The sequence below is a fragment of the Aythya fuligula genome, chromosome Z (genome assembly GCF_009819795.1).
Source record: "Aythya fuligula isolate bAytFul2 chromosome Z, bAytFul2.pri, whole genome shotgun sequence".
Taxonomy (NCBI): Eukaryota; Metazoa; Chordata; class Aves; order Anseriformes; family Anatidae; genus Aythya; species Aythya fuligula.
The window spans coordinates 39745883-39770019 of record NC_045593.1 but is presented as its reverse complement, the minus strand read 5'-3'; the positions used below and the strand labels follow the sequence as shown (position 1 = coordinate 39770019).

Genomic DNA, 24137 nt, shown 5'->3' with positions numbered 1-24137 from the left:
GTTCTCATCTAATCATGTAAAACCTTGCTTCTTTTAAAGCAGTGGATTGTTGTGATTGTTGTGGAAGCACTGGAAGATATCAAGCAGTTCCCAGATAAAAGCGTCAATCTTCTATCATAACCCTGTAGTACGATTTCATAAAAACAGATTCAGAGGAAACTTCTTAACAACATGCAGCTGTTTGCTTCTGGATACATACCCGGAATTTTGAATAAGGATATCTCCTCCCCTGACCCAGGCCCCATGATCATTGTTTTTGAAAGAGATTAATCTGTCAATCAGGGCAGCAACTCGGGGTTTTTCAGGGTCTGCATCTTGATGAGGTCGAAACCTGTGACAGATAAAAACCCAAACACTCAATATAAAAATACTGTTTGTTTTATACAGGTCAAATATGTTGAACTGAGAAACCTTGAAAGACAAACCCCCGCTTTTATCTGACAGGTAAAATCAACTCAGCTTCATGCTAGGACTGACAGAAGCCAAAACCATGTGCATCTGTAGCTATTCATTTCCAGAAAAGCCTCTTTGGTGTGCCATGAAGAGGGAACATAAAACTTTTTTCCCCCCAATAACTTTCACAGGCTTTTGCTCAATATTGCCAAGTTTTTCACACTGCATCTCCTGTATTCCACTGCCTTTTCTCTCTGCTCTCCCTAAAGTATCCTCTCCCACTTCTGTTGCAGCATTAATGTGAGAATTTAATGAAGGGAATTAAAGTTCCTTGAGGGATACACATGGTGGCTGTGCACTAGACAGAAAAGGCTGGAGGTCTGTCTAAATGTTCATTATGATAGAATATTTCAGTTGGAAGGGACCTTCAAAGATCATCTAGACCATCTGCCTGATCTCTTCAGGGCTAACTATAAGTTAGAGCATATTAACAATAGCATTGTCCTAACGCTTCTTGAACACTGACAGGCGTGGGACATTAACTACTTCTCTGGGAAGCCTGTACCACCCTCACAGTAAATAAATTTTTCCTAAGATCCAGTCTGAATGTCCCCTGGTGCAGCTTTCTACCATTCCCAGGCATCCTGTCATCAGTGGCCAGGAGCAAAGACCTTTCTCTCCACTTCCCCTTCTCAGAAGCTGCAGAGAGCAATGAGGTCACCTCTTGATCTCTTCTCTAGACTGGACAACTCAAGTGTCCTCACAAGACATACCTTCCGGACCTCTTACCAGTTGTGTTGCCCTCCTCTGATTCTTTCAAGGACCTTAACATCGTTTTTATACTGCCCAGAAGAGCACGCAATACTCAAGGTAAGGCTACCCCGATACTGAATATAGTGGGAGAATCATCCTTCTTGCATGATGGCTATGCTGTGTTTAACACACACCCCATTGCAGTTTGCGCTCCTGGCTGCCAGGGCACACTGCTGGCTCATGTTGAGTCCACTGTCAAGCAGCACTCCAGATTTTTTGCTGAGCTGCTCTCCTACCACTCATCTCCTTGTCTAATTTGAGCATACATGAGATAATTTTTCTATTTTAATGCGGATACTCTGTATTGCAGTCAAGATGGCCTCATATGGTAATTTATAGCCAGTATCAATTTTAGCCAATAGAAAGAAACAGCCTGATTAAAGACTCATGGAAAATAAGCACAGAATCCCACATGAGATGTAACATGTTAAAATATATATGTATCTTTATAAGAATGCAGTCTGAGCAAATACATGCCCTTTACCATAGTCACCTTCTACCCTAGTTTCTGGAGTTGGCTTCTGGAAGTTTTGGTGTACTTTTTTTTGGTATTTTTCTTTTTGGAGGGCAAAGGAGAAAGGGAGAAGGGGTGAATTTTGTTTTGTTTTGTTTTTCTGACAGCATCAGCCTGCTAAATTAACACTGTAACTCCTCCAGTTTGTCACATGATTAGTGGTCTAATACAGTTACAGGGAGCCTCATAAATTCTTTGGCTATTGTGAAAGATGAACCACATCTTAAACTCAATTTTTTGCATCCCCTCTTGATGACCTGTCAACACGCTACAGGCTCTGACATGGCATGTCACTTCCCTTAAATTCTTCTTGACTACCTGTTCAGACCAACAGTAATCCAAGGGTATTACATGGGACTTCACTTACAACTTAACAACTAAACCTAACCACCTCTTAGTTTGCAAGGCAGCAAGCATCAAGTACCACCAAACTCTGGAACTTTCCTCTTTGAATCTGCAATTATCACTTAATTATCCTCATCCTAAACAAAGCTCTGTCAGAAATAAAGATAATCTTATGAACTATGTTTTCAGTCTTAATGTTTGTTTATCATAATAAAATGCTGATGGATAATGTTATCCAATATTTTCCTGTTCATTTGATATATGACCACTTACCCAGGCTATTTTATTTGAAGCACAGGACAAGACCAACCATAGGATAACCTAAATTTTTCTCTCCACTATTTTCTCTTACTTTGTAAGCTAAAGACTATATGGTTGATCATACTATCTCAACAAATAACCTTCAGTAAAACTATACCACTGAATGACAATCTCTAAGTCTAGAAGGCACAGCACAAAGCATTCAGCAGTAGGAAAGGCAAATAGATGTATTACTTACCACTAGTATGCCTTTTTCTAAAAATTATTTAGAACTAACCCATAAATCTGAAGCAGATTTTAAAAGAAGGCTTTACTTTTAATAGCAATTCCAGAATATATGTTAAGCATGACAGCAGAGTGTGGTTAAACCTACAAGTTCTAAGGGGCTAAAAACTACCTTTGCCAAGGTCTTAGAAAGAAAAGCCAACTCTTTAAGGTACAACATGCTTTGTTGCTCCCAAACAGACACACAGATGAGGAAAAAAAACAACAAAAAAAACCACATATGAACTTATTGCTCATTTATTATAGCATTTTTCCTCATGTGAATGTACAAACAGTCTCAGAACTTTACCATTTTTCACTTGCTTGGAAGACAATATCCTTTACCTTGCATTGTTGTCCAAACAAAGATATTCTCTGGGATCATCAGCGCTAGCATTGGTTGTTTTAACACCCTTATCAATGAACAAACCAGCCTTAAAAAAAAAAAAAAAGGGGGGGAAATTTCATACTGGACAACACTAAAGAGACAGTAAACATTAGAGTTCTAAAATTTAAAAGTTACATTTTATTCAATACACTTTACTACAGACTCTTAGATCTTTCAGCTTGGACTTAACTGGCATATTGTCTAAGGGAAAAAGCACTGTCTACCTATGCAAATTTTGAAAAGTAATTGAAAATCCCAAGAAAAGAACTTCCTGGGGTTAAAAAAAAAAAAAAAAAAAAGTGACAGAAAATTATTAAAGTTCATTTCATTTTTTTTTTCACATCTGACTATTTGAAGTTTTGCACTTACTTCCAGATGCTGTTCTGGAAAATTTGGAAGCCAATCTTGTAGTGAATACAAAATATTCTCACGAATGCCACTAATGAAAAAAAAAAAAATGCTGCTGTGCAAAAATGCTTTGTATTTTAGTTTAAAACTCAACTATCTTCACCACTAAAGCTGTTTTTTGTCCAGGCATCAACTTGAAACTCAATAATCCAGTATGAAATAATTTACTTGAGAAAGTAAAAAAGAAAAAGGAAACATTTGTGTTGCTTAGCCTGAATTACATATACAAGTAGCAGCAGCCACCTTGATCTGTGATCCAAATTACCACTAGAATTACATGAGTAGATCCTCAGATCTGCTCCTGGAGTCAACTCTGTTAACATGGAATTTCAGCACACAAACTGCTATCTATGTTTAAAGATAGTGAACCACATAGCTGAAACACTTCTCTTTACATTTTTGTATTCAGTATTTTTCAATTCCAGTCTGAATAAGAGCCCTAAAGTTCCAGACACACTCTTAACATAACTGCTACGAAGCAATGCATCACTTCTTACTATTCTGATTGTACACTTATCAAGCAAAATCAGTTTCATTAGGTTAAATCAGTCAAACTAATAGACCTATATTGATACTTCCTCCCCAGCTATACAGATATGTAGAAAGCTAATAAAAATATACATGGCATTTTCTACAGACAGCAACTAAATTCCAAGATTCCAAAAGTATCAATTTAAGGATTTCAGCTAACTTCGCTTAGCAGAATGTAGAATCAAGTCCCATTAGTAAATAAATACTGAATGACTGTATCTGGACTGAGAACTCTATAACAAAGGGGTGCTGCTGGGCTCCTGATGGCAACAGAAAGCTTAACCTCTGTTCAGAAACTGCAGACACCTGAGTTACTGCACATTAGAGTCTCAGGAAAGCAAGTCTCAGGCATTCCACAAATTGATGAGATGAATCACAGCTATAATAAGCCTCAGTATTTCAAGGATCAGCTTTCTCCACAGCAAGGCCATCAGTAACAGAGTAGCATATGAAATGCTACTTGGGAGAAAAAATATATATGTTTCTCTCACACTAATTGATTTTAGTTGTATGTACCTCAAGAGGACATTAAACACAGTATATGCTTCAGATAAGGCAAGAATTTATGGACATGATGATTGCACACTCTTCTGCAATACCTACATAGAATCATGTGGTTCTAACACAGCACGAATCCATCATTACTTAGCCACCTCAAAATTTAAGCAAACAACTCCCGGTATAAAATATGTACAAATTAAGAACTGTTTTTGATTTGGTTTTTGTGAGACAGTACATTACCTTAAAATTAGAATGAACCCTGTTGTTATAGAAGATTCCTAGTGGTGTGAGCTCTGACTTGGTTTCAATGGCTAAACTATGAGAGTCTCCTGTAGCAATCCTGTGGAACAAATACCATATTCCAGCATCCTGCAAATAAGGAGTGAATGACATAAACTATGAGACTGATACTACTAAATGTAAACAAATCAGAACTTACAAATCACAAACTAAGTGTATGTTAAGAAGAACTTGGATTTTTAATGAAGCAAATAAGAACATACTCCAAACTGCTCACAATATAACACACTTATCAAAATAAAGTCTCCAAACTACTGTCCAGTGAAAAAGTAGAAGTTTGCAGATAAGGCTATATTCTAGTGAAGAACATGCATTAAAAGTGCTTGCTTCACCGTGAAATCATTTAATACCACCACAGCTTTAAGGTTCTGTAATATTTCAAGCCACTAAGTGTCTCTTTCTCCTCCTCCCCATCATCTCTGTATTTCAATTTATTTCTACAGATACTTGATTTTCTTTTATTTGTAAATCATACTATATACTGTAAAATACTCAAAATACTCAAAGGTTTGTTCATCTCTGCACACATCAGAATTTAATGACAGCCAAAAAAAAACACAAGAGATTTCAGGAAAAGGGAATAAAGCACATCAAGAAGCCTGGCCAATTCAGAGCACTGTGCCAATAACATGCAGTAATAATTTCAGCATCTGTTCGTTTTCTCCACTTATTCAACTTCCCAGCTCTTAAAGAAGCTGGATTTATCTTCTAAAGGAAATTCTGTGGGCCTCCTTTCCTAACCACATCTGAGTCCACAAGGGGTGGCATAACAAAAGCACCTGCAGAGCAGATACAAACAAATATGAAAATTTTTGCTTCCTTCTCTGTGCCCTTATTAAAAAAAATATATAATAATTTCATAAGGAGCATTAAAGGGTTAAACAGCAGTAAAAGAAATACTGCAGACTATGTGCTCTGTATCATGAAAAATAGTCTTTACTGTCCTGTTCAGGAAACATGGATAAAGCCAATTCATTCTGGCTTAAAAGATTTCATACACTTCACTCTGAGAATATACTCATTTTCCAAACAGCCCTGGAAATTCTGCTTCTGAGTAACATATTCCCATCCGTAATGACGACACATTTTGACATTTCTGGTGATTAACAATTCCAAAGCAAATGTGGATGTTCCATTAATAAAATACCAAAATCTTACTTCACATATAATTAAGTACAGTTCTGCACTTGGCAGAATCAAAAAAGTTTTATCCAAAACACATCTTCATGCTCAAAAAAAAAAAAAGTTAAATAAATTTTAAATTAGGGCTACGAAGATGGTGAAAGGCCTGGAGGGGAAGACGTACGAGGAACGGCTGAGGTCACTGGGCCTGTTCAGCCTGGAGAAGAGGAGGCTGAGGGGAGACCTCATCACAGTCTACAACTTCCTCGTAAGGGGGTGTCGAGAGGCAGGAGACCTTTTCTCCATTAACACCAGTGACAGGACCCGCGGGAACGGGGTTAAGCTGAGGCAGGGGAAATTTAGGCTGGACGTCAGGAGGGGGTTCTTCACAGAGAGGGTGGTTGCACACTGGAACAGGCTCCCCAGGGAAGTGGTCACTGCACCGAGCCTGTCTGAATTTAAAAAGAGATTGGACTGTCCACTTAGGCACATGGTCTGAACTTTTGGGTAGACCTGTGCGGTGTCAAGAGTTGGACTTGATGATCCTTAAGGGTCCCTTCCAATTCAGGATATTCTATGATTCTATGATTCTATGAAATTTAAAAGCTCCTTAAGCACTTACAAGTATTCAGAAAATAATAAGAGCTGTTTTTTCCCCTCTCTCATAGCTCAAACAAAAGAACCATTACTGCTGATACACCCTTACAGTAGACTTCATTGTATATCAAAGGAGTTGGAGAAGGCAATGGAATTATTTATTTGCTCATGAATTGGTATAGTTTATACCAGAAAAAGCTCTACACTGCAGTGTTTATATCAACACAGTTGAAGTAATTTGTTTCTGAAACATAAGCTATAGCCCTCATAGCAATATGATTGTATACATACAAAAGAATATATATTCTTTTGTATGTATACAATCATAAAAAACTTCATAACCTATAAAAATGCTCTCTGAGGATGCACAGTATAACAGAAGAAAGTAAAATTCACTGGGATAGAGAGGCAGAAAAAGATCTTTGAAGGTTTAAGCATCAGGTCAAGCAACATGTTTCGTTTAACTTAACCTGCAATGCTAAAAACAGGCAAAGGAATGTTATCTAAAGTAGACAAAATGGAAAGACATTGTGCTATGAAAAGAAAAACTGGTTTGGTTCAGTAAAGTATGGCCAGGTCCTTCGTAGTGGTAGGCAGTCAACCACAACAAAAATGATGATTAAAAAAAAGCATAATAATTTTATATTTTTCTATATTACAGATACTATAAATTAAAGATTTTGATTTTTGTCTTATTAACAATTTGTTACATATTCTACACCTAAGAATACACTAACATACTCATATTCTACTTCCAGCATCAGACTTTCCTTTTTGTAATGCCACTGATCTATTCAGAAAAATCAACTCAGAAACACTGTCTCAGCATCTGATCTGATTTAAAAGTAGAACAGATTCGAGCCCCTACTCCACAACCTGCATCCAGTAGTTCAGCTTCACTTTTCAAGTGGCTGAACTGAAAAAGGTCTGCAAACATGTGAGGATCACAATAAGTAAAAACATATCAGCAATTACTGCTCAGAAAGAAGTAATTAAACACAGAGTCAATGAAAGTTTTTTTGTTCATTCGTTTGTTTTTTTGCACTTCCTTATACAATCAACTATTTTTTATTCCAATGACTAAAAGGAATAAAAACACAATTTTTCAGAGCAGTCAAACAGTAAACTCATGTTAGAAATTACAGAAAATACAAAAGCCTTAGTATTAGTATCTAATTCTTTGAAAAGAAAGCAGTTTATTTTTACATTTACATACTGGCCCCACTGACAGATCTATTAAATTACAAAGAGGAGTAGATCTAATCCACCCTTTGACAAAAACTACACTTGTAATGGCAATATGCTGCCAAATATATAACATATTCACACATTAAAAAAATATGCATTTAAACATTGGAAATATTACTTGTTTTGTGAGTAAGTGGCACAAATAGTTTGTGTTGAACTACATCCATATGCCTCACCTGTGAACCTGCTGCTGCATTACTTATCAGATGATTGTTGGGATGAGAAATCCAGAATGTTGAAACTGCCCTGAAATATTATTCAGAAACAAGTTAGAACAGAAAAAAAACTCTAGTGCCTACAGAAATATCTCTGATATAATTGCTACAAGGGTGAAAAAGGGCTAAACTGATTTCTGAAGTCACATACACAAAACTTACACACAAAAAACACACACCCTCAAAAATTCTTTTTTGTTTTACTTAAATGCAAAATGTTAGTTCATGAAATGATAGTTCAGACACTCAGTGCAATTATAAACTGTTTTAATAAGCTTCTTCAAAAGATAATTGCTACACAGAAAAAACTTGGTGACAACTTAAGGATGTTGGTGCCTTACCACAGAAATAAGAATACATCCTTAAAATCTACTGAACAAGTATTTCAAGGAACAACAAATCTCTTTACAAAACAACTTGTGTTTTCTCTTTAATAAAAGACTTTCTTTTTTAACAGCATGGTCACGTGGATTACTTTTAAGGTGTCTGTATTCACTAGATGATACAAAACAATTGTTTCATCTGTATAATGTCAGGAGATCATCAGTTTAACTACTGCAGCTGGTTTGGTTTTACTTTTTCATCATGAAATACTCACATGCAGTCTGTGGCTGGTACTGGGACATAGCTTCCATACACTTTGTCCCTGATGCCAATACACATGCTGCTGTTTCTGTCCGTAGGAAGAATGGTGCCTGGTTTCGTGACTAGTCCAAGGTTGTGGAAGAGAGTATTCCTCTGCTCAATGCCATCCTCTATGAAGAAACAGTGACCCAGTGTGTCATAGCCAATGGTGTCCTTTATCTGCAGAAACACAAGTTCATTATGTCAGTAGCAATAGCATTTACTGAGATTTCTTTGACAAGTGCCATTTAGTTTTTACTATCTTGGCACAGCTGCAGAGTGAAGCTTCAGTATCAGTGGTTCAGATGATTCAAACATGGAGTTTTGTTTATCCCTTACAAACACACTACTATGTTTGGAGAGCTTAGCTGCCTGCAAGAATCTGAAAAAACAGAAGGGCAAGCTCTGTTAAAGTAAGTTACTTAAAAATAAGCACTTGTTTATTTATTCATTGAAATAAACACATTGCTGAGAATTAAACTTGATGGGATGGGACTATTTTTGCTCTAAATGTCCTTTTAAACATTTATTTCAACACTTTATTTAATTCTCCTGGCACCTACCAGCAAGCCATTAGTTGCATGGATAGTGACACATCTGGAGAAACAGTGATGAATGGAAAGACCTTCGATGTATGTCTTAAAACTATAACCTCCTTTTTCATCCACATCCCCACAAAGGTGAAAGTGAACAGGGTAACTTCCTATCTGCTGCTGTCCCATTTGCTTCAATTCCACATAGGAGAGATGAACAGATGTAAAATTCTTCAAAATCTAGAAAGATGAGAAGCCCAGAATGAGTAACCAACTACTTGGTTTCTAACCATTAAAGTTAATAAATCATCTATATCAGATGTACAGAAGTCAGATGTACAATCATCATAAGCGAACACTATGAAGGCTAGGACAGCCGTTACTATCCTGTTCTATATCCTGCCTTACAAAACAATATCATTTTTAAACAAGAATAAAAGCTGTATCTCCATGTGGCTAAAATGGAGCAGATTTCACCAGACACTATATCATCACACTTCACTTTTTGTTCTTTAGCAGTAGGCAAGTTAAATATTCTTTCTGTACAACCACATACCATCGAAGTAAAGAGAAGTCACTCTGTCCTGTCTATGCTGAAGCTGTACCTGTATCATCCATCTGGGATGGAGTTTAGTAAAATTACGTAATAATAAATGGTCAAAGGAGCCTCCTGAGAAAACTGCTCTGATTGCCAGCTCAACACAGGACCAGCTTAAACATGGCTGCTCAGCACATTGACCAAACAATATCTCCAACTACAGAGATGCTCATATGATAGCAACTGTTTCCCCCTTTTTATTTACCTGTTATCTACTTAGCACTTGCCCTGCTGCAGCTTGGTCCCCATGTCTCTTGCCCTACTAGTGCATGCCTCCAAGAAGTCTTCTGGCACATTCTCTGAACCCTCCCTGGGTCCCTGAAAACCACATCCACATCCTTCCTCTACACCTTCCCCTTACACAGTAAGCCCTATTCTCTCAGCTCTTCCTCAGGCACACCACCTTCAATAGACACACTCCAGTGAAGAATCAGCATCTTTGCAATGAGGAACCAAAAACAGGTTAAAGCTACGCAACTTTACCATAACAGTATGTAATATACAGTACAGAAATATTAAACACCAGAGACATTATAATGGGGCTGTACAAGTCACAGGGAAAAGCAAAAGTATTTTCTTCCACCTACCCTGACCTGAAAATAGAAACCAAGGGCAGCAGATGAACTATGAGGTGCTAAAATGTAAGGAGCTGAATGGGAGTAAGGGAGCTTTTTTTGTTATTCCATTAACTTACTGTTACTGGCTATTTAACCAAAATAATATAGTTTTTATGTGCACAGTTTTGTCCTCAAGTGAAATAAGTAAAACACTGATAGACCATTTAGTGTGTCCTGGTCTTCTGTTTTCTTCAATTACACCACTAAGGTTTGTGTGCTTAAAATACTAAGGGATGACCGAAAACAGGCATTCCTGAGTTCTCACTCTCAGCACTTAAAAATACTAATGCAGAGGAAATACAAGTGAGTGCCTCTCCTTGCTATCACTGAGCCTCTTTCGTGCCACTATCCAGGCGACCAGCTGAATTCCCAGGCTGATCAAACCCCCTGAGGCAATTAACATTTGCTAACACCCAGGCTCCCTCCTCTTTAGCATGTATGATTAACATAAGGCAAAATTACTTTTAGTGCTGAAGTCTAGGTTTGGCAACAGACACTGAACAGTCTCCTGGGAACAGTTTAACAACTTTGATGACTCAAAATGTTTGTTTTCTGCTCTATCTGCGAGAGGCATCTGAGGGGCCTTGCTGTACTCACTCAGTTGTGGTAATCAAGGTCACGCTTTGCAAGATTCACAGCTTGTCATTTATCTTCTTTCCTTACATTATCTCAAACACAAAAGAACACTGAGCCCATCAATTTCTCTTCCACCAAACAAAAGCTGACACACAGTAGGGAATAGGCGCGTTTTCTTTCCCACCATTATGTCCACCACTATAAAACTGAAGTCTGCATCCAAACATTTTGGAAAAGGAGGTTTACACTGTGACCAACACATAATAAGTTTGTATTTAAAATGCAAGGCCTCAAACTTCTCCAGCATCACTGAAGAGCTGACATATTGCTGCTCAATCTTTTCGCTAAAAACTAAAATGAATATGAGTTTCAATATTAGTTTCTGCAATACTGCTTTCACTCCACTTTCTTTAGGTTTATGGTGATATAAGAAATTAGCATCAGTTTGCTTTATATAACCTTAGTACATTCAGTTAAAATGAATAAATAAAAATCCACCATAGCCCAACTCAGTTGCTTTCCTCTCTGTGACTCTCTACTGTCTGATTTTGGACACTTCCAGGACATGAGGCAGATCTAATGTGCTCATCACTTGGGCAGGAAGAAAGGCAGGGAAAAAAGGGAAGATAAAAAAGGAAGATCAAGCTTTATAATGTTACAGGCTGAACATGCAGATACACCACTTTTAAGGTTTAATCACTGCCACACAACGCTGCAATATATGGTGGATTCTTCCACAATTCATTGATATAATTTGCTCCAATGCTGCAGACAAAGTCTTGGTGAGCTAATTTGGTGAAAGTGGAGACCAAAGTCTTTTCTACACCAAGCTGGTGTATGAATTTATGTTTAATTTTCAAAGCCCGCCAAGTTTAACATCCTTTTGTCTTCAATATACCTTTAGATGACAGAAAGCTACTTAAAAATGTTTTTCAAACCTTGATATGTCCACCAAATGTATCATAATTGAAAAACTGACACTCTTTTTCACGATAGCAGGTTTTTTCAGTCTCTCCCTTGATTAAGATGTTCCTCGTGAGAACTCCAACTTCTGCCCTCATGTCCACTCCATCAATAACTTCTCCCACATGGGGAAACTGAGGTTTTTCTGTCAAAAAAAAAAAAAAAAAAAAAAGGAATAAGTGTTGTCATTGATTAAACACAAAGCTAATAAGCTAATTCATAACTAAACTAATTGTACCCCTAAAAACATGCTACTTTAACATGATACCTTAAACTTAAAAGGGTTCTACTACCCTTCTTAGGTTAACATGCAAAAAAAGAAATTTAATTGACAGATGACAAGCATTAACCTAGCAAACGTCAAACTCCTCCTTCCAGACCATGCTCAATTCATTGCTAACTGCACATCTTGCAGAACAGGATATCAAATATGCTTTTGTATGTTTAGTGCCAAAACAAGTTGTCTTAAATATTTTTCACATTAGTAAAATAACTAAACCTAAAACAAACCCCACATTTTATTTGTAGGTGCATCTTAAGTTTAATCTAATAGTTTTTGAACAGAATGGATTAAAATGAAAAAGAATTTTTTTAAAAAACTTTGAGTACAATGCATTAGAAAGGCTTTAATGAAACAAACAAATGCAGATTTGCTTTAAAAGAAAAAAGCAGTAGCTGCCTAACCTGCTCCAAATATATATATATATACATACATGCACACACATATATATGCACACACACATATATACGCACACACAGTATTCATCATCTTCAAAAACAAATACTATTATGTTTCCCAGCTATGTTTGCTTTTCCCCAAAATAGCTATTCTGAGAACAAACTAAAATTAAGAAAACAAAATTCATATTTTTACAGCAAACTTCCAAAGAAACAATCAGTTTATTTTCTTATACAAACTGCAAAAATGATCTGTAAACTTAAATATATATATTGTTTTTCCCTAATTTTTCACTCCTCTTCCTCAAAACTTACAGAAGGATATAAACTAAACTGGTAATGACCAGTATGTGAAGCAGACCTACACCAGTATTGCTTTTGTTCCTGCTGTTTAAAGGCAATAGAAGTCTGTAAATGGGATTGCACTCCTATAACTTGAAAACCTGTCTGTTGTTTGTTGTATTCCCTTATGTTTAACTACCATGTATATATCAAGTGAGGAGGGAGCATCTGGGCATCCTATAAAACAATACTTTTCTTTCTACTACAAAAGGGGCAATACAAAAAAAATTTAGACAATTAATTCTTCAGCATGTCAAATTTGCTGTTCCACTGAAATTAATTCTCTGCAGAGTAAAACGTATAGGATGTTTGTTAAAAACAGAACAACTTTCCTGTGACAATGGAAATTTCATATCTGGGGGGGGGGGGAAGGGGAAGAAACAGAGATTGAACAGTTAATCTCCTTTAGCGTCTTTTAAAGATCTATGTACAGATCTGACAGCATTTATTTGCAAAAAAAGAAAAAAATATATTGTATTTTATGACATACTGCAAATCCTGTAAATCTGGATTTGTTTGCTTGTTTTTAGAAGAAAAATATATATATGTATTTCATATATATATATATAATAGATAATATATGTAATTTTATATATTAGTTTTATTTAATTGTAATATTTATAATATTACTTATGTTATATATATTATATATATATTATTTTATATATATAATATATATATTTAATAGATGCTTTTTCTCTTTAGAAAGGAAAGAGTTTGCACATACTCTATTCAGTGGCAACAAAAAACTTTAAACTTCATACTGCAGCCTTCAAGTAGCTTGAACCTTAAAACACTGAGTTAAATAATGCATATGGAGTATGCAAAGAAACTTAAGAACAAAAACCAGGAAATGTCACGTACAATGGCACTCACTCAGTTCTGCAGCTCCATTCACCCTGGTATTCTCTGATGTATAATAAGGAAAAAGCTTAGATATCTAAGTTCACCTTATCTGGGACTTCACAATGCAGGAAAACATATCATAGCCAAACCAGTGAATGCTGTGGGATCCAAACAATACTGCAAAGCCAAAATACAGATTTGGCTTTCCCAGCCAAATAGGGAAACAGGAAAGTTTGAGGGCGTACAAAGAAAACTTCTGAGAAACAAGAAAGAGGAGATAAGAGTTGTTTGAAGAAGAGGAAGTCGCACAGTACAGAGCTGAATGGGACAAAACCAGATCTTGAAGAGCTCCAATCAGCTGCTACAAAAGGCAAGAGCTGAGCTGCAAACCAATCCTACAGCCCACCAGAAAACAAGAAGAGAAAAACTCAAGATTGAGGGACTGTCAGAGAAGGAGGGCGTTGGCACAGAGGGGGCACAGAGTGGTAGAAGACACAGATGTCTGCAGAGTAAAGGAGTCAATCCCACGGGAGGCTCTCATGAAGTCAAACAGAGTGAGTCAGATAATAAAATAGGAAGCAGTCAACAACATGCATGACCATTCTGAGTGCATCACACCCAAAGGAAAAACAGATTGCAACTAGTTAGGGATATCCTGTGTAAGCAGATGCTTGGAAGTGCCATTTGTTTCATAACCATTTTACTGGTGGGGGTGGAGGGGGAACTGATAAAAAAAAAAATTGCCACTTTCTTCTTCTTCCTTTTTCAATCTTTGAATAACAGAAAGAAAAATTAATAATAAAACTCCAGAAGATGGGAAGGGCAGTAAAAGCAACAGTAATTGTAACAACTACAGCAGCCATTCTGCCTCATAGGGAGAGAACTAGTGAGAAAAAACAGAAAGGAGTCAAGAAAGAAGAACAAGCATAAGCCAATCCTGGAAGAAAAGTATAGCATTCAATAAGCCTGGGAAGAAAGGTGGAAAAAAAAAAAAAATAGTATGGGGTAAGCTTTAGAAGTCAGAGGCAGATATGGCATTTTACAGAGCAATTTTACAGTAAGGGCAAGTATACACTCCTGTATGTAGCAAACAAGCAACACTGAGAGATAACAGGGTGCTGTTTACTGCTCTCACTGAAAGGTCTCATCTAGGGTGTACTCCTATTAACAGCTATTTCAAACAAGATTCTTCATATGGTGACCATTTTCATACCTTTGACTTTGACCTGATGCTTGGTACACTCTGGGCAAGGAAGGAGGGTGAACTCCTCTGTCTGATACATTGAATAGTCTGTGCTTGCAACCACAATCTGGTCTCCGGGCTCCCAACTACTAACATCATCCAGAAGATTCAGTATCACTCCATCTATGGGTTCTACCTGGAAGCCGGAAATCGGTACCCCTAGTATTTAAAAAAAACAAATGTAAAAATAAAATAAAGATTATAAAGATTATATTCACCTTTATATGAAAATATCTCCAAAAAAACAGTAAGAAGTGCATGAGATTTCACAAACTTCTGTACCCTCTAAGCGTAGTTCTGTTCTGAAACACATTAGTGAGATGTGCTATTACAGCCTGCTTGTTTGACGGATCTCCAATAAAACAAAAGGTAGAGATGGAAATAACATTGACTGTAATTACCTATGAAATTAAAAGAAAAAAACACTAATACATCAAATATATCATATAGCAAAAATTTGTAGGTCCAGCTAGTTCTACTTGTCCCAAGTGATATTTTTCTGCTGTTTAAAACTTAATACATACAACCAAAGACTTGGAAAGGGAAATCTTTTCTTTCTAAGCACAGCTAATAAAACAGTTTGGCAGGCTAAATTACACAAGCATTTAATTGCCTTTAAATTCAGCCACTCTCACTGTATTTAATATCCTCCTATTTTATTTAATTTTCTATTTTATGAGTAGGAAGAATGGAATCAGTGTCTGGTTTAGTCATTGACTCCAAGCCTACAATACCAGCAAGTCAACGGTACATTTTTGTGGAGACTTTTTTTTTTTTTTTAATTTGAGTTAAGAGAGTTTCATAGGGCCTTAATGAACAGTGAAGGGGTAACATCAAATAGCTCAATTACTTTACAAATCAGTACCTGCTTACCTAAAAAATTCTTCTGAGGCAAATATAATATTGATAGTAACTCTACAAGCAGAAAAAGACTGCCCATAAAACCATAAAAGCAGAACTCATGATACAGAGCTCTCAAATACAAAAAAAAAGAAAAGTTGCCTTTGATGGGAGAATCAAAGTTCAGCATCAAATAACAACTTAAGACTATAACAGGAATAAAATATTTCTTTTGGCTCCTACTCAGTTTCTTTTTAGCCTCATAACCAATGTCTCAGGAAGCTTAGATTAAAAATATACATAACTGAAAGAAGAAAAGATAATTGAACAACAACAAAGAATCTGTTTCAACATATTGATAAGAACACTTATGTTGTTCACGTACTCTATATATTTAGACCAAAATCGTGATTGGGAAAATAAGTTGGACTGAAAAAGAACTGCATCCTTGTACTTCATCCAATAGTCTGGCCACATGGATAGCAAAAATGAAAACTAACAGCAGCATTCAGAGATTTAAACTGCAACAAACAGTTGAAACAGAAAAAGTATATACAGTATCTACTTTTTCCCTACCCACAGGGTTTCGCAAAATGCTTTCCTACCATCATTCCATTCACTGTAAGCTCTCACAACAAACTTCTGACCATCCACCGTGAAAAATTCTTTCTGAGCAAGAGCTTTCCCACCGGTGCTGTGATTTTCATAGTCTCTCACTGATTCATTACAGGAAGAATTCCCACCGCCTATCACACCAACAAAAGCCCAGGCTTGCCTGCAAAAAATAAAATTATGTGTTTAAATATAATTGCCATTACATTCTTCACAAACAGGCACAGGATAAGACAAGGAGCGTAGAGGTTACCCTTTTGCCTGACCTCTGAATTTCATTTTAGAATGTAATTTCAAAATACAGAAGAAAATAGGCATATATCACTGGAAAGGTGCATAGTTCAAAATGACTGGATGTTCTATAAATGAATCAGCAAATATGACTGCTCTTAATTGAGAAGACATTCTGATACATTTTTGGTACAACATCTAACAACGTATGCTTTTTTTTTTATTATTAATTTAAAAAATTTAAGAAATTTTAAGAAAACTGCTAGCAACGAGTGCCAGAAATGATGCAGTATTCTGCTCATAAGCATGCTTACGGGAGCACAGGAAGATGACGAGCCAGTGCTGACGCTTGTGGCACGGCATGCTCCCAGTATGGGGATGCGGTCAGCATGCAGTGTCTGTGCAGAGAAGGCGAAGAGCCCCAGGAGACGGAGCTTGCATCAGGATGGACACTGCCAGCAGTGGCTGCTGATGATCAGTGCTCCTGACAGGCAATACTTCTTGAGTCTTTCAAGACACTCAGACACAAAAAATAGAAGTACTGGATACCATTGCACAACCTTCACACGAGGAATCACTGGTGCTTCCGAAGGCCAAGTACAAGAGCTTTGGCCTCTTCCCTCTGACTAGTCCTTCCCTCAGCTGGACACTTATCTTGGCTGAGTGCCTGTGGGGAGCAGGAAACTGTCCTGGATGTATTTCCACTTTCTATAGCTCTGCTCAATGAATCCAAGTTTTTGGAAATGAAAAACAAACCACACACTACAGAAAGCTGCCACCAAGTTAAAAAAAAAAAAAAAAAAAAAAAAAAAAAAAAAAAAAGAATATTTGTTGTCCTTTACCGCTCTGTAATGCTGTAATTATGTGATGAGAAAGTAATCATCTAGTAAAAGGCTGAACAAAATTGCATCATTAAGGTTGAATCATTCACCCCAAATGAAAACAGTAACAGCTAACTGGACTGCAGTCCAGTGATAGTGATTGATTCAAAGACACATATCAAAACCACCTTCAATCCAGTTGCTTTTGTTTCAGTCTCTTCTTAATGATTGTGTTTAAAAGGCCAAACAAAACTGTTCAGCATTAATCTGCTCACAGCATAGTATATACCTGGTCAGCTTTTCAGGAGCACCAACAAACAAGCTGCATGTTTCACACAACAACATTTAAGCTAAATACCAGGTATTTTAAAGGTATTTTAAAGCATATTAATCTGCATGGGGAGACAGAAGCAGACAAGGATGCAATGGACTGTCCACCTCCATACTGAAATCCCTTCCACCAGTTTTAACAAACCAACCCTGCTTTTAACCTCAGTGAGCACTCAGAATTGAACTTCTCACTCGTCTTCTACAGCAGATGGGATAAGACAAGTTTATGTGCTTTCAGAGTCTCTTATCGACCAGTGAAAATAGACAAGAACCAGTTCAGCATGGAAGGAAGAAAAGGTGCTTCCTATACCCAGCTGCGGTTTAAAGAATATCCTCACTTTGGGCCTACTGGCATGGAGGCCACCAGTAGCAATGAACACAAGAAACCATCAGCTCCTTGTCAGATGGAGGCTGGCTGCCCAGGGCCCTCACCAACCACCACGTGGCCTTCACCTCGCAAGAAGACAGTAGTTACTACAGGACATACAGGTCTCAGCACCTCTGATGAAACTGCTTCAGGGACAGACTCACATGAACTCTCCAGAGGACCCCGTAACTAGACGCTTACGCAGGGGCTGCCACAAACATGACCCTGGAGGGAAGCAAGGTCAGAACATGCCATCCTGACTCACGCCCCAGCCCAGCTCTGCCAAAGCAAAGGGTGGGGAGCAACTGGAGCCCAGATGTCAGGGAATAGCAAGAGTAAGAACAGAACAGAAAAGAAAAAAAAAGCAACTGATTTCCAGGAAAACACACAAAAAAATAAAACCAGGTTATATGAAGCCATTTTAACAGTATGTGAAGACTGTCAGTTTTTTTTTGTTGTTGTTGCTGTTGTTTTTTTTTTTTTTTTTTTTTTTTTTTAAATGTGAAGACTGTCAGGTTTTTAACAGTCAGTAAAAAAGCATTTGGTGTCCCTTCAACACTTACTGCTAACCCTGCACAATGCAAAGATAGGGTCAGAACATGCAGGAGGTCATTTGCAACAACTAAATGAACAGTGCAGAAGTTTAACCTCTCTGCTGTACAGTAGCATTTACTATATCTCTTCTACTGACCCACTGTTTTATCTGCAAGCAACTGAAAAAAACATTAAAAAGATACAAACACAACTGACAAGTATGCTTCAGCCATAAAATATTTTTACAAATCAATTCCCCTGCAGCATCAGCAAAAGGATAATGTGCTTTCATTTCACCAATCTGTAGGGATGAGTAAAATGTTGTTTGAAATAGAAGATTAGCACCCCTTCTCTGTATCCAGTTTATCATTTGGCATTCCTTCCTCCCCCAAACAGAAAACAATTTCTATGTTGTTACAACTGTGTAATTGAATGGGTAAAAAAAAAAAAAAAAACAACAACTTTGCTGTACCCACTTTTAGTTTCTGTAGAGAACAGTGAAAGTGCAATTATGAATAAGTAATTAAATTAATCACAGATACCTGTAACTAGATGTCTCTACCCTATTAAAACATCACATACTGTAGTAGTAGTGCTATTCTTCTTCTACGAAGAATTGTCGGTATTGTACAAGCAGATATTGTGCAAGTTTAACAAAACTACCTAAAGAAGGCAAAATCTGTATCTCATATTTACTCAACACAAAAGAGAGAATGAATTATTTACCTGTAACTCAATCCTCTGACAAACTTACTTCCCAGAAGATTTTGAATAGTTATTCTAGTTTCCTCCAGTAGGTTTTTAGCAGCTGAATCTCCTACAGCAATAGCAATAATGCGACCAGGACTTCTATTTTTCAGTAAGTTCTGGAGCTTCAAGCTTTCTTCTGAAAAATCATGAGTATCAAATTTCAACACTTCCAAAACACTCGCTGTATCCTGATCGATCACTCTCACATTTAGTCCTCGGGAAAAATTCTTTTTAAATGAATAATGACCACAGGCCAGCCCTGAGAAATTCACAGACTTTGACAAAAGAGTCCATGATAACTTCTGGTGCCCATGCAATTCCAACGTTCCTTCAGGACCCACACCAATAAATTTTTTGCCAAATTCTGGCACATCAGCATCTTCGTTTGACTTCCCATACAAAATAATAGTTGCTTTGGATTTATAGCGGCATTTCTCTGCTCCAACATGAAGCATTCCACCATCCTTTATCAGGATAAAACGAGTTCTCAAAGTAATATTTTTAGAACCTTCCTTATCATCACCAAAAACAAGTAACCCTAAAGAAAAAAAAAAAAATGTGAGTCAAAGCAATATTAAGATAGACTCAAAGAATCAAGATCACAGGAAGAGCAACAAAAGGATAAGACAGATTTGTTTTCCACACCCAGAACATACTATGTTCACCATCAGAAGACAATCAGATCCCATGCCTAGAAAGCTAATGGACAAGGGTTTTTTTTGTTGTTGTTGTTTTTTTTTTTTTTTTTTTTTTTTTTACTGTTTTACAGAAAACCATGTCACTGCTCCAATGACAGACTTCATAGTGTTCATTTATCTTTTTAACATTTGGTATTTCTGGCCTGAAAAGTAAAAGCAAAGGAACAGGTCAATACCAAAATTCCAATGTAATTTTCCACTAATCACAAAAGTAAAAGCCATGCAGGCTAACAGATTTGGGATTGTTCAACCTGGGGAAGAAAAGACTCTGGGGAGACCTTCCAATACCTAAAGGGAGCCTACAAGAAAAATGGAGAGCATCCTTCTATGTCAGTGGGTGTAGTGAGAGGACAAGGGGGAATGGCTTTAAACTGAAAGGGGAGATTTAGGTTAGATAGAAGGAAGAAACTCTTTATTCTCAGGGTGGTGAGGCACTGGCACACGTCGCCCAGAGAAGCTGTGGTTGCCCCATCCATGGAGGTGTTCAAGGCCAGGTTGGATGGGGCTTTGGGCAACAAAGTATAGCAGAAGGTGTCCCTGCCTGTTAACGGAGGGTTGGAATTAGATGATCTTTAAAGTCCCTTCCAACTCAAACCATTCTATGATTCTATGAATTGAAGCATGTTTTTCATCTTTTGATTTCATACCTCCATCCTGTATGACTATAGAGTGTACTGTAGCGTCTGAGTTCAGACGAAACAAATCCCCCTTTTTGATAATAACTCTCTTTTCAGGATCTTTTCCAGGGTTCCAGTTTGTAAGACGAGGATTCTGATCAGGACAATTTTCTGCAATATGAAGTGAAATATATTATTCATTTATTTTTAAATAAGCATCACCAACAGGACTACAGCAATCAGGGCTGCATGAAGATGAATACTAAAGAAGGCAGAGTCAGTCACCTACAAAGGATTCCCACCTCCTTCTGTGCTCACAGTACTGCAGCTACTAGTTCTAATGTTTAAATTCACACAGTCAAAAAGATACCTGAATCAGGGCTAAGTTTCCAAGGATGAAAACTCATCGTGTACCAAAATTAAATCACTGAAGACCACAAATAGACTGAACTGTCAACATATACTGTACTTTCAAGCCCCCCTATAGGCATCTAGTTTTTGTTATTATTTGTCTGAGGGTTGGTTTGGCTTTTTTTTGAGATTTTCTACATCATCTACAGTAGATGAGGAGAGGTCAGTGGCAAGGACTCCACAGCAGTTGCCCTGAGCCCAGGATATCCTAGGCCAGCTACATAAAATACTAACATGGTGGTAAGGTATCTAAATATCTCACCTCCCTCAAGGTCATAGAAACCTGTGTGAGAAAGGCCAATCCATCCCCTCTTGCTTTTGAGCATCCCAATCACTTCTTCCAGTATAGGTTTGCAGATATGGGAAAAAGGTGGACAGGACGACCATAATATATTTAGGATTACGCTTCACTGGTTAGAGCAGTGTCCTGGAAGCAAAGCATTTGGATCCAAACTCATGGTTTGTGCTTCTAAGATATCTTAAACACTAGTCTCTGAACCACACTATGGAAGTGATACATGCGATCCTCCTCAAAACTCAGTTGAAGATTTGGTACTACCAAGGCAGTAACACCATATTATAAGGCCAGAGAAGGAGAAGCAGCAGACAGAAGTGAAAGGGTTGTGTGATTTCAGATGACCTTACAGCAATGTGGTACTTACAACACACCCATTTTTAGAATATTAAGCAGCTGATTAATGCAGGAGCATAGAGGAACTATGAAAACAGAAACTGAAAGTATGTCTTGAATTTTTGATTTTCTTATAAAAAACACAGACTACAAACATTTTTATTGAGGAAAAAAAAAAAAAAAACACAACCTAAAAGATGTCAGAATAAACACATTAGAAGCCCAACTGAGAGTAACAGCCTTTTCATATCTTATCTTCTGGAAAAAAAATGCCCTATGCTCTGACATTCTGTGGGCAAAAAGCTACCTGCAATTTTTCCATAAGACAAAGAAAGAGAAGTCTACCCACAGATTTAACACAAGCCATCCTTAGTTCTGCTGACAAAATTGTTTTCCTTCACTGTTATTCTCCACATTTCAAATCCTTTCCAACTCAGGAAACCCACAGAAACCAAGATTTGCCTGCCAGTGGGAAAAAATTAGCAGAACTGCACAAAGCCAAAAGGCATCTAAGTAGCAATATAAAAATAAAAACAAAAGAAAATTTTTGGGGGAAGAAAATAGCATTTTAAAAAATTAAATTAAACATGAGGGAAAGCCAAAAAGCAAACACTGCTATCTGCAAGACTGCTGAGCAGTCACTGACAAAATGCAGTTCTATTGCCTGACTCATGCACAGTCACCGAGCCCCTTTCCCCAGACACTACACACAGAGTCTCTGTGAAGAAACACACATTTCCTGGCTAGTAGCAAAGGGCAGTGTGAGGAAACCATGAGTCAGCAACCCAGTAATTTCTACATAGTGTGATTCATGGAGGAAAAAGATCTAATAACTGTACAAGTTTTTCTGTTGAGTTTTAAAGAATAGGTACAGCACAACAAGTACAAAACCACACCAAACCAAACACAACAACCCCACTGAATCTACTGTACATTATGTTTGAGCAAGGAAGCCATTGGACTCAGAAATACGCACTCCTGTAACATGATCATGCTTCTGAAGCACGGTGGATCAACTTTTGGCAGGCAAATCAGATGTGCTCAGCAGAAGTATTTTGAAATTCTTCCTTAGTAATTGCAGCAGGGTGCAGGGAAACATCAAATATTTAGTACTTCACCATATGTTACCTTCAAAATTACTGATTGGATTTTACAGACCACAGTCATTGCCTCAACAGTTAAGGTTAAATAGAAACAGAAGCATAAATCAGAAAATGTTAGGTAGTTATAGCCCTGCCAAATTTAACCACTCATGCTGAAAATTTTTCAAGTCAGGCCTCTGCTTCAGTGCATATTTGTAAAAATGGGTCAGCTGTCCATAAGGTTTAGTTGCTTCTAGTAAGGTGATGGTGGTGGGGAAGTGATATTTTTGCATGTGGTGTGGAAAAAAAAAAAAAAAAGAAAAAGAAAACACACACACACACACCACCCTGCCAAAAAAATAAAATTCTAGAACCTTCCATGTGTTGGAGAAAGGATATGAAATTTGGCAGGAGAAAAGGCAGGAAACAGTTCTCAAAATGTAGTTAAATAGTTGCTTTCTACCTGCTTAGCCACCAAGTCTGGAGTTTTTAAGGCCTCTGGTAAAAAATTATCAGTGTTATATTATGCTCAGTAGAAGTTTATCACAGTTTGGCAGCTAAATTTTCTGAGGATCCTGTTTACCCTGGGCAAGCTCCAGCAGAGAACTGCAAAGGCCCAAGAGAACTTTTCCCTGACAACCCCCCCTGCTTGTCTTCCTGACCCTGTAGCAAAAGCCCCTGGAAATGAGGAAGGAAATTGCATTTCCAGCACAGTACGTGATCTCCAGTGCTAAGGACTCTTTAGAAAAAAGGATGATGACAGGAAGATAAAAGCAAGGAGGAAAAAGGAAACCAGCTGATGGGCAGGAACAGAAATGCAGACAAGCATCATTTTCCCTGTGGGGAAGGTATGCCAGAGGTTTAGGATTTACACACAATTACTACTAAGTCTCACATTCCCTTCACTGCCTTTTAAACAGACATTAAAAGCACTGATGATATAGATTTCCAATTAGCCCCCTGCAAGAGCACACCTAGCTGGAATTGCAGTGGCTGGCTTAAGTACCGCATGTGCGAGGATGGAGCTGAGGGTATTAACATTTCAACCTGTCAAGAATCCTTGGGGAGCTGCTGCAGCAACGCTGCCACAAAATTAAAATTTCAGTCAGCCAGATTTTCTTTTGTGCCCTCATGGAGTTTCTCTTGTGTGAGGGCTTCCAATAGATTTTACATGTGCGTGACTTTTCTTGTAAAAGCTAATGGAGGGAAACTTCTGAAAGACACAGTTCAACAGTCAATATTGAAAGCTGGCTGGACTTCCATAGAGGAGCAATGGGACATTGAAGGAAAGCG

At 37.5% G+C, this 24137-nt stretch overlaps 1 protein-coding gene across 1 annotated transcript in view; it reads right to left on the bottom strand.

Moving 5' to 3' along the window:
* Nucleotides 1–103: 103 nt before the first annotated feature.
* CEMIP2 (cell migration inducing hyaluronidase 2) overlaps nucleotides 104–24137 on the bottom strand; it is a 37283-nt gene continuing 13249 nt past the window's right edge. The window contains exons 3-14 of the mRNA XM_032205653.1: nucleotides 20751–20891; nucleotides 19382–19943; nucleotides 16366–16535; nucleotides 14891–15079; nucleotides 11787–11956; nucleotides 9088–9297; nucleotides 8499–8704; nucleotides 7862–7931; nucleotides 4659–4787; nucleotides 2936–3024; nucleotides 200–331; nucleotides 104–122 (exon numbers count right to left, since the gene is read on the bottom strand). Of these exons, the coding sequence (XP_032061544.1) occupies nucleotides 104–122; nucleotides 200–331; nucleotides 2936–3024; nucleotides 4659–4787; nucleotides 7862–7931; nucleotides 8499–8704; nucleotides 9088–9297; nucleotides 11787–11956; nucleotides 14891–15079; nucleotides 16366–16535; nucleotides 19382–19943; nucleotides 20751–20891 (2087 nt within the window). The remainder of the gene's footprint in view (nucleotides 123–199; nucleotides 332–2935; nucleotides 3025–4658; nucleotides 4788–7861; nucleotides 7932–8498; nucleotides 8705–9087; nucleotides 9298–11786; nucleotides 11957–14890; nucleotides 15080–16365; nucleotides 16536–19381; nucleotides 19944–20750; nucleotides 20892–24137) is intronic.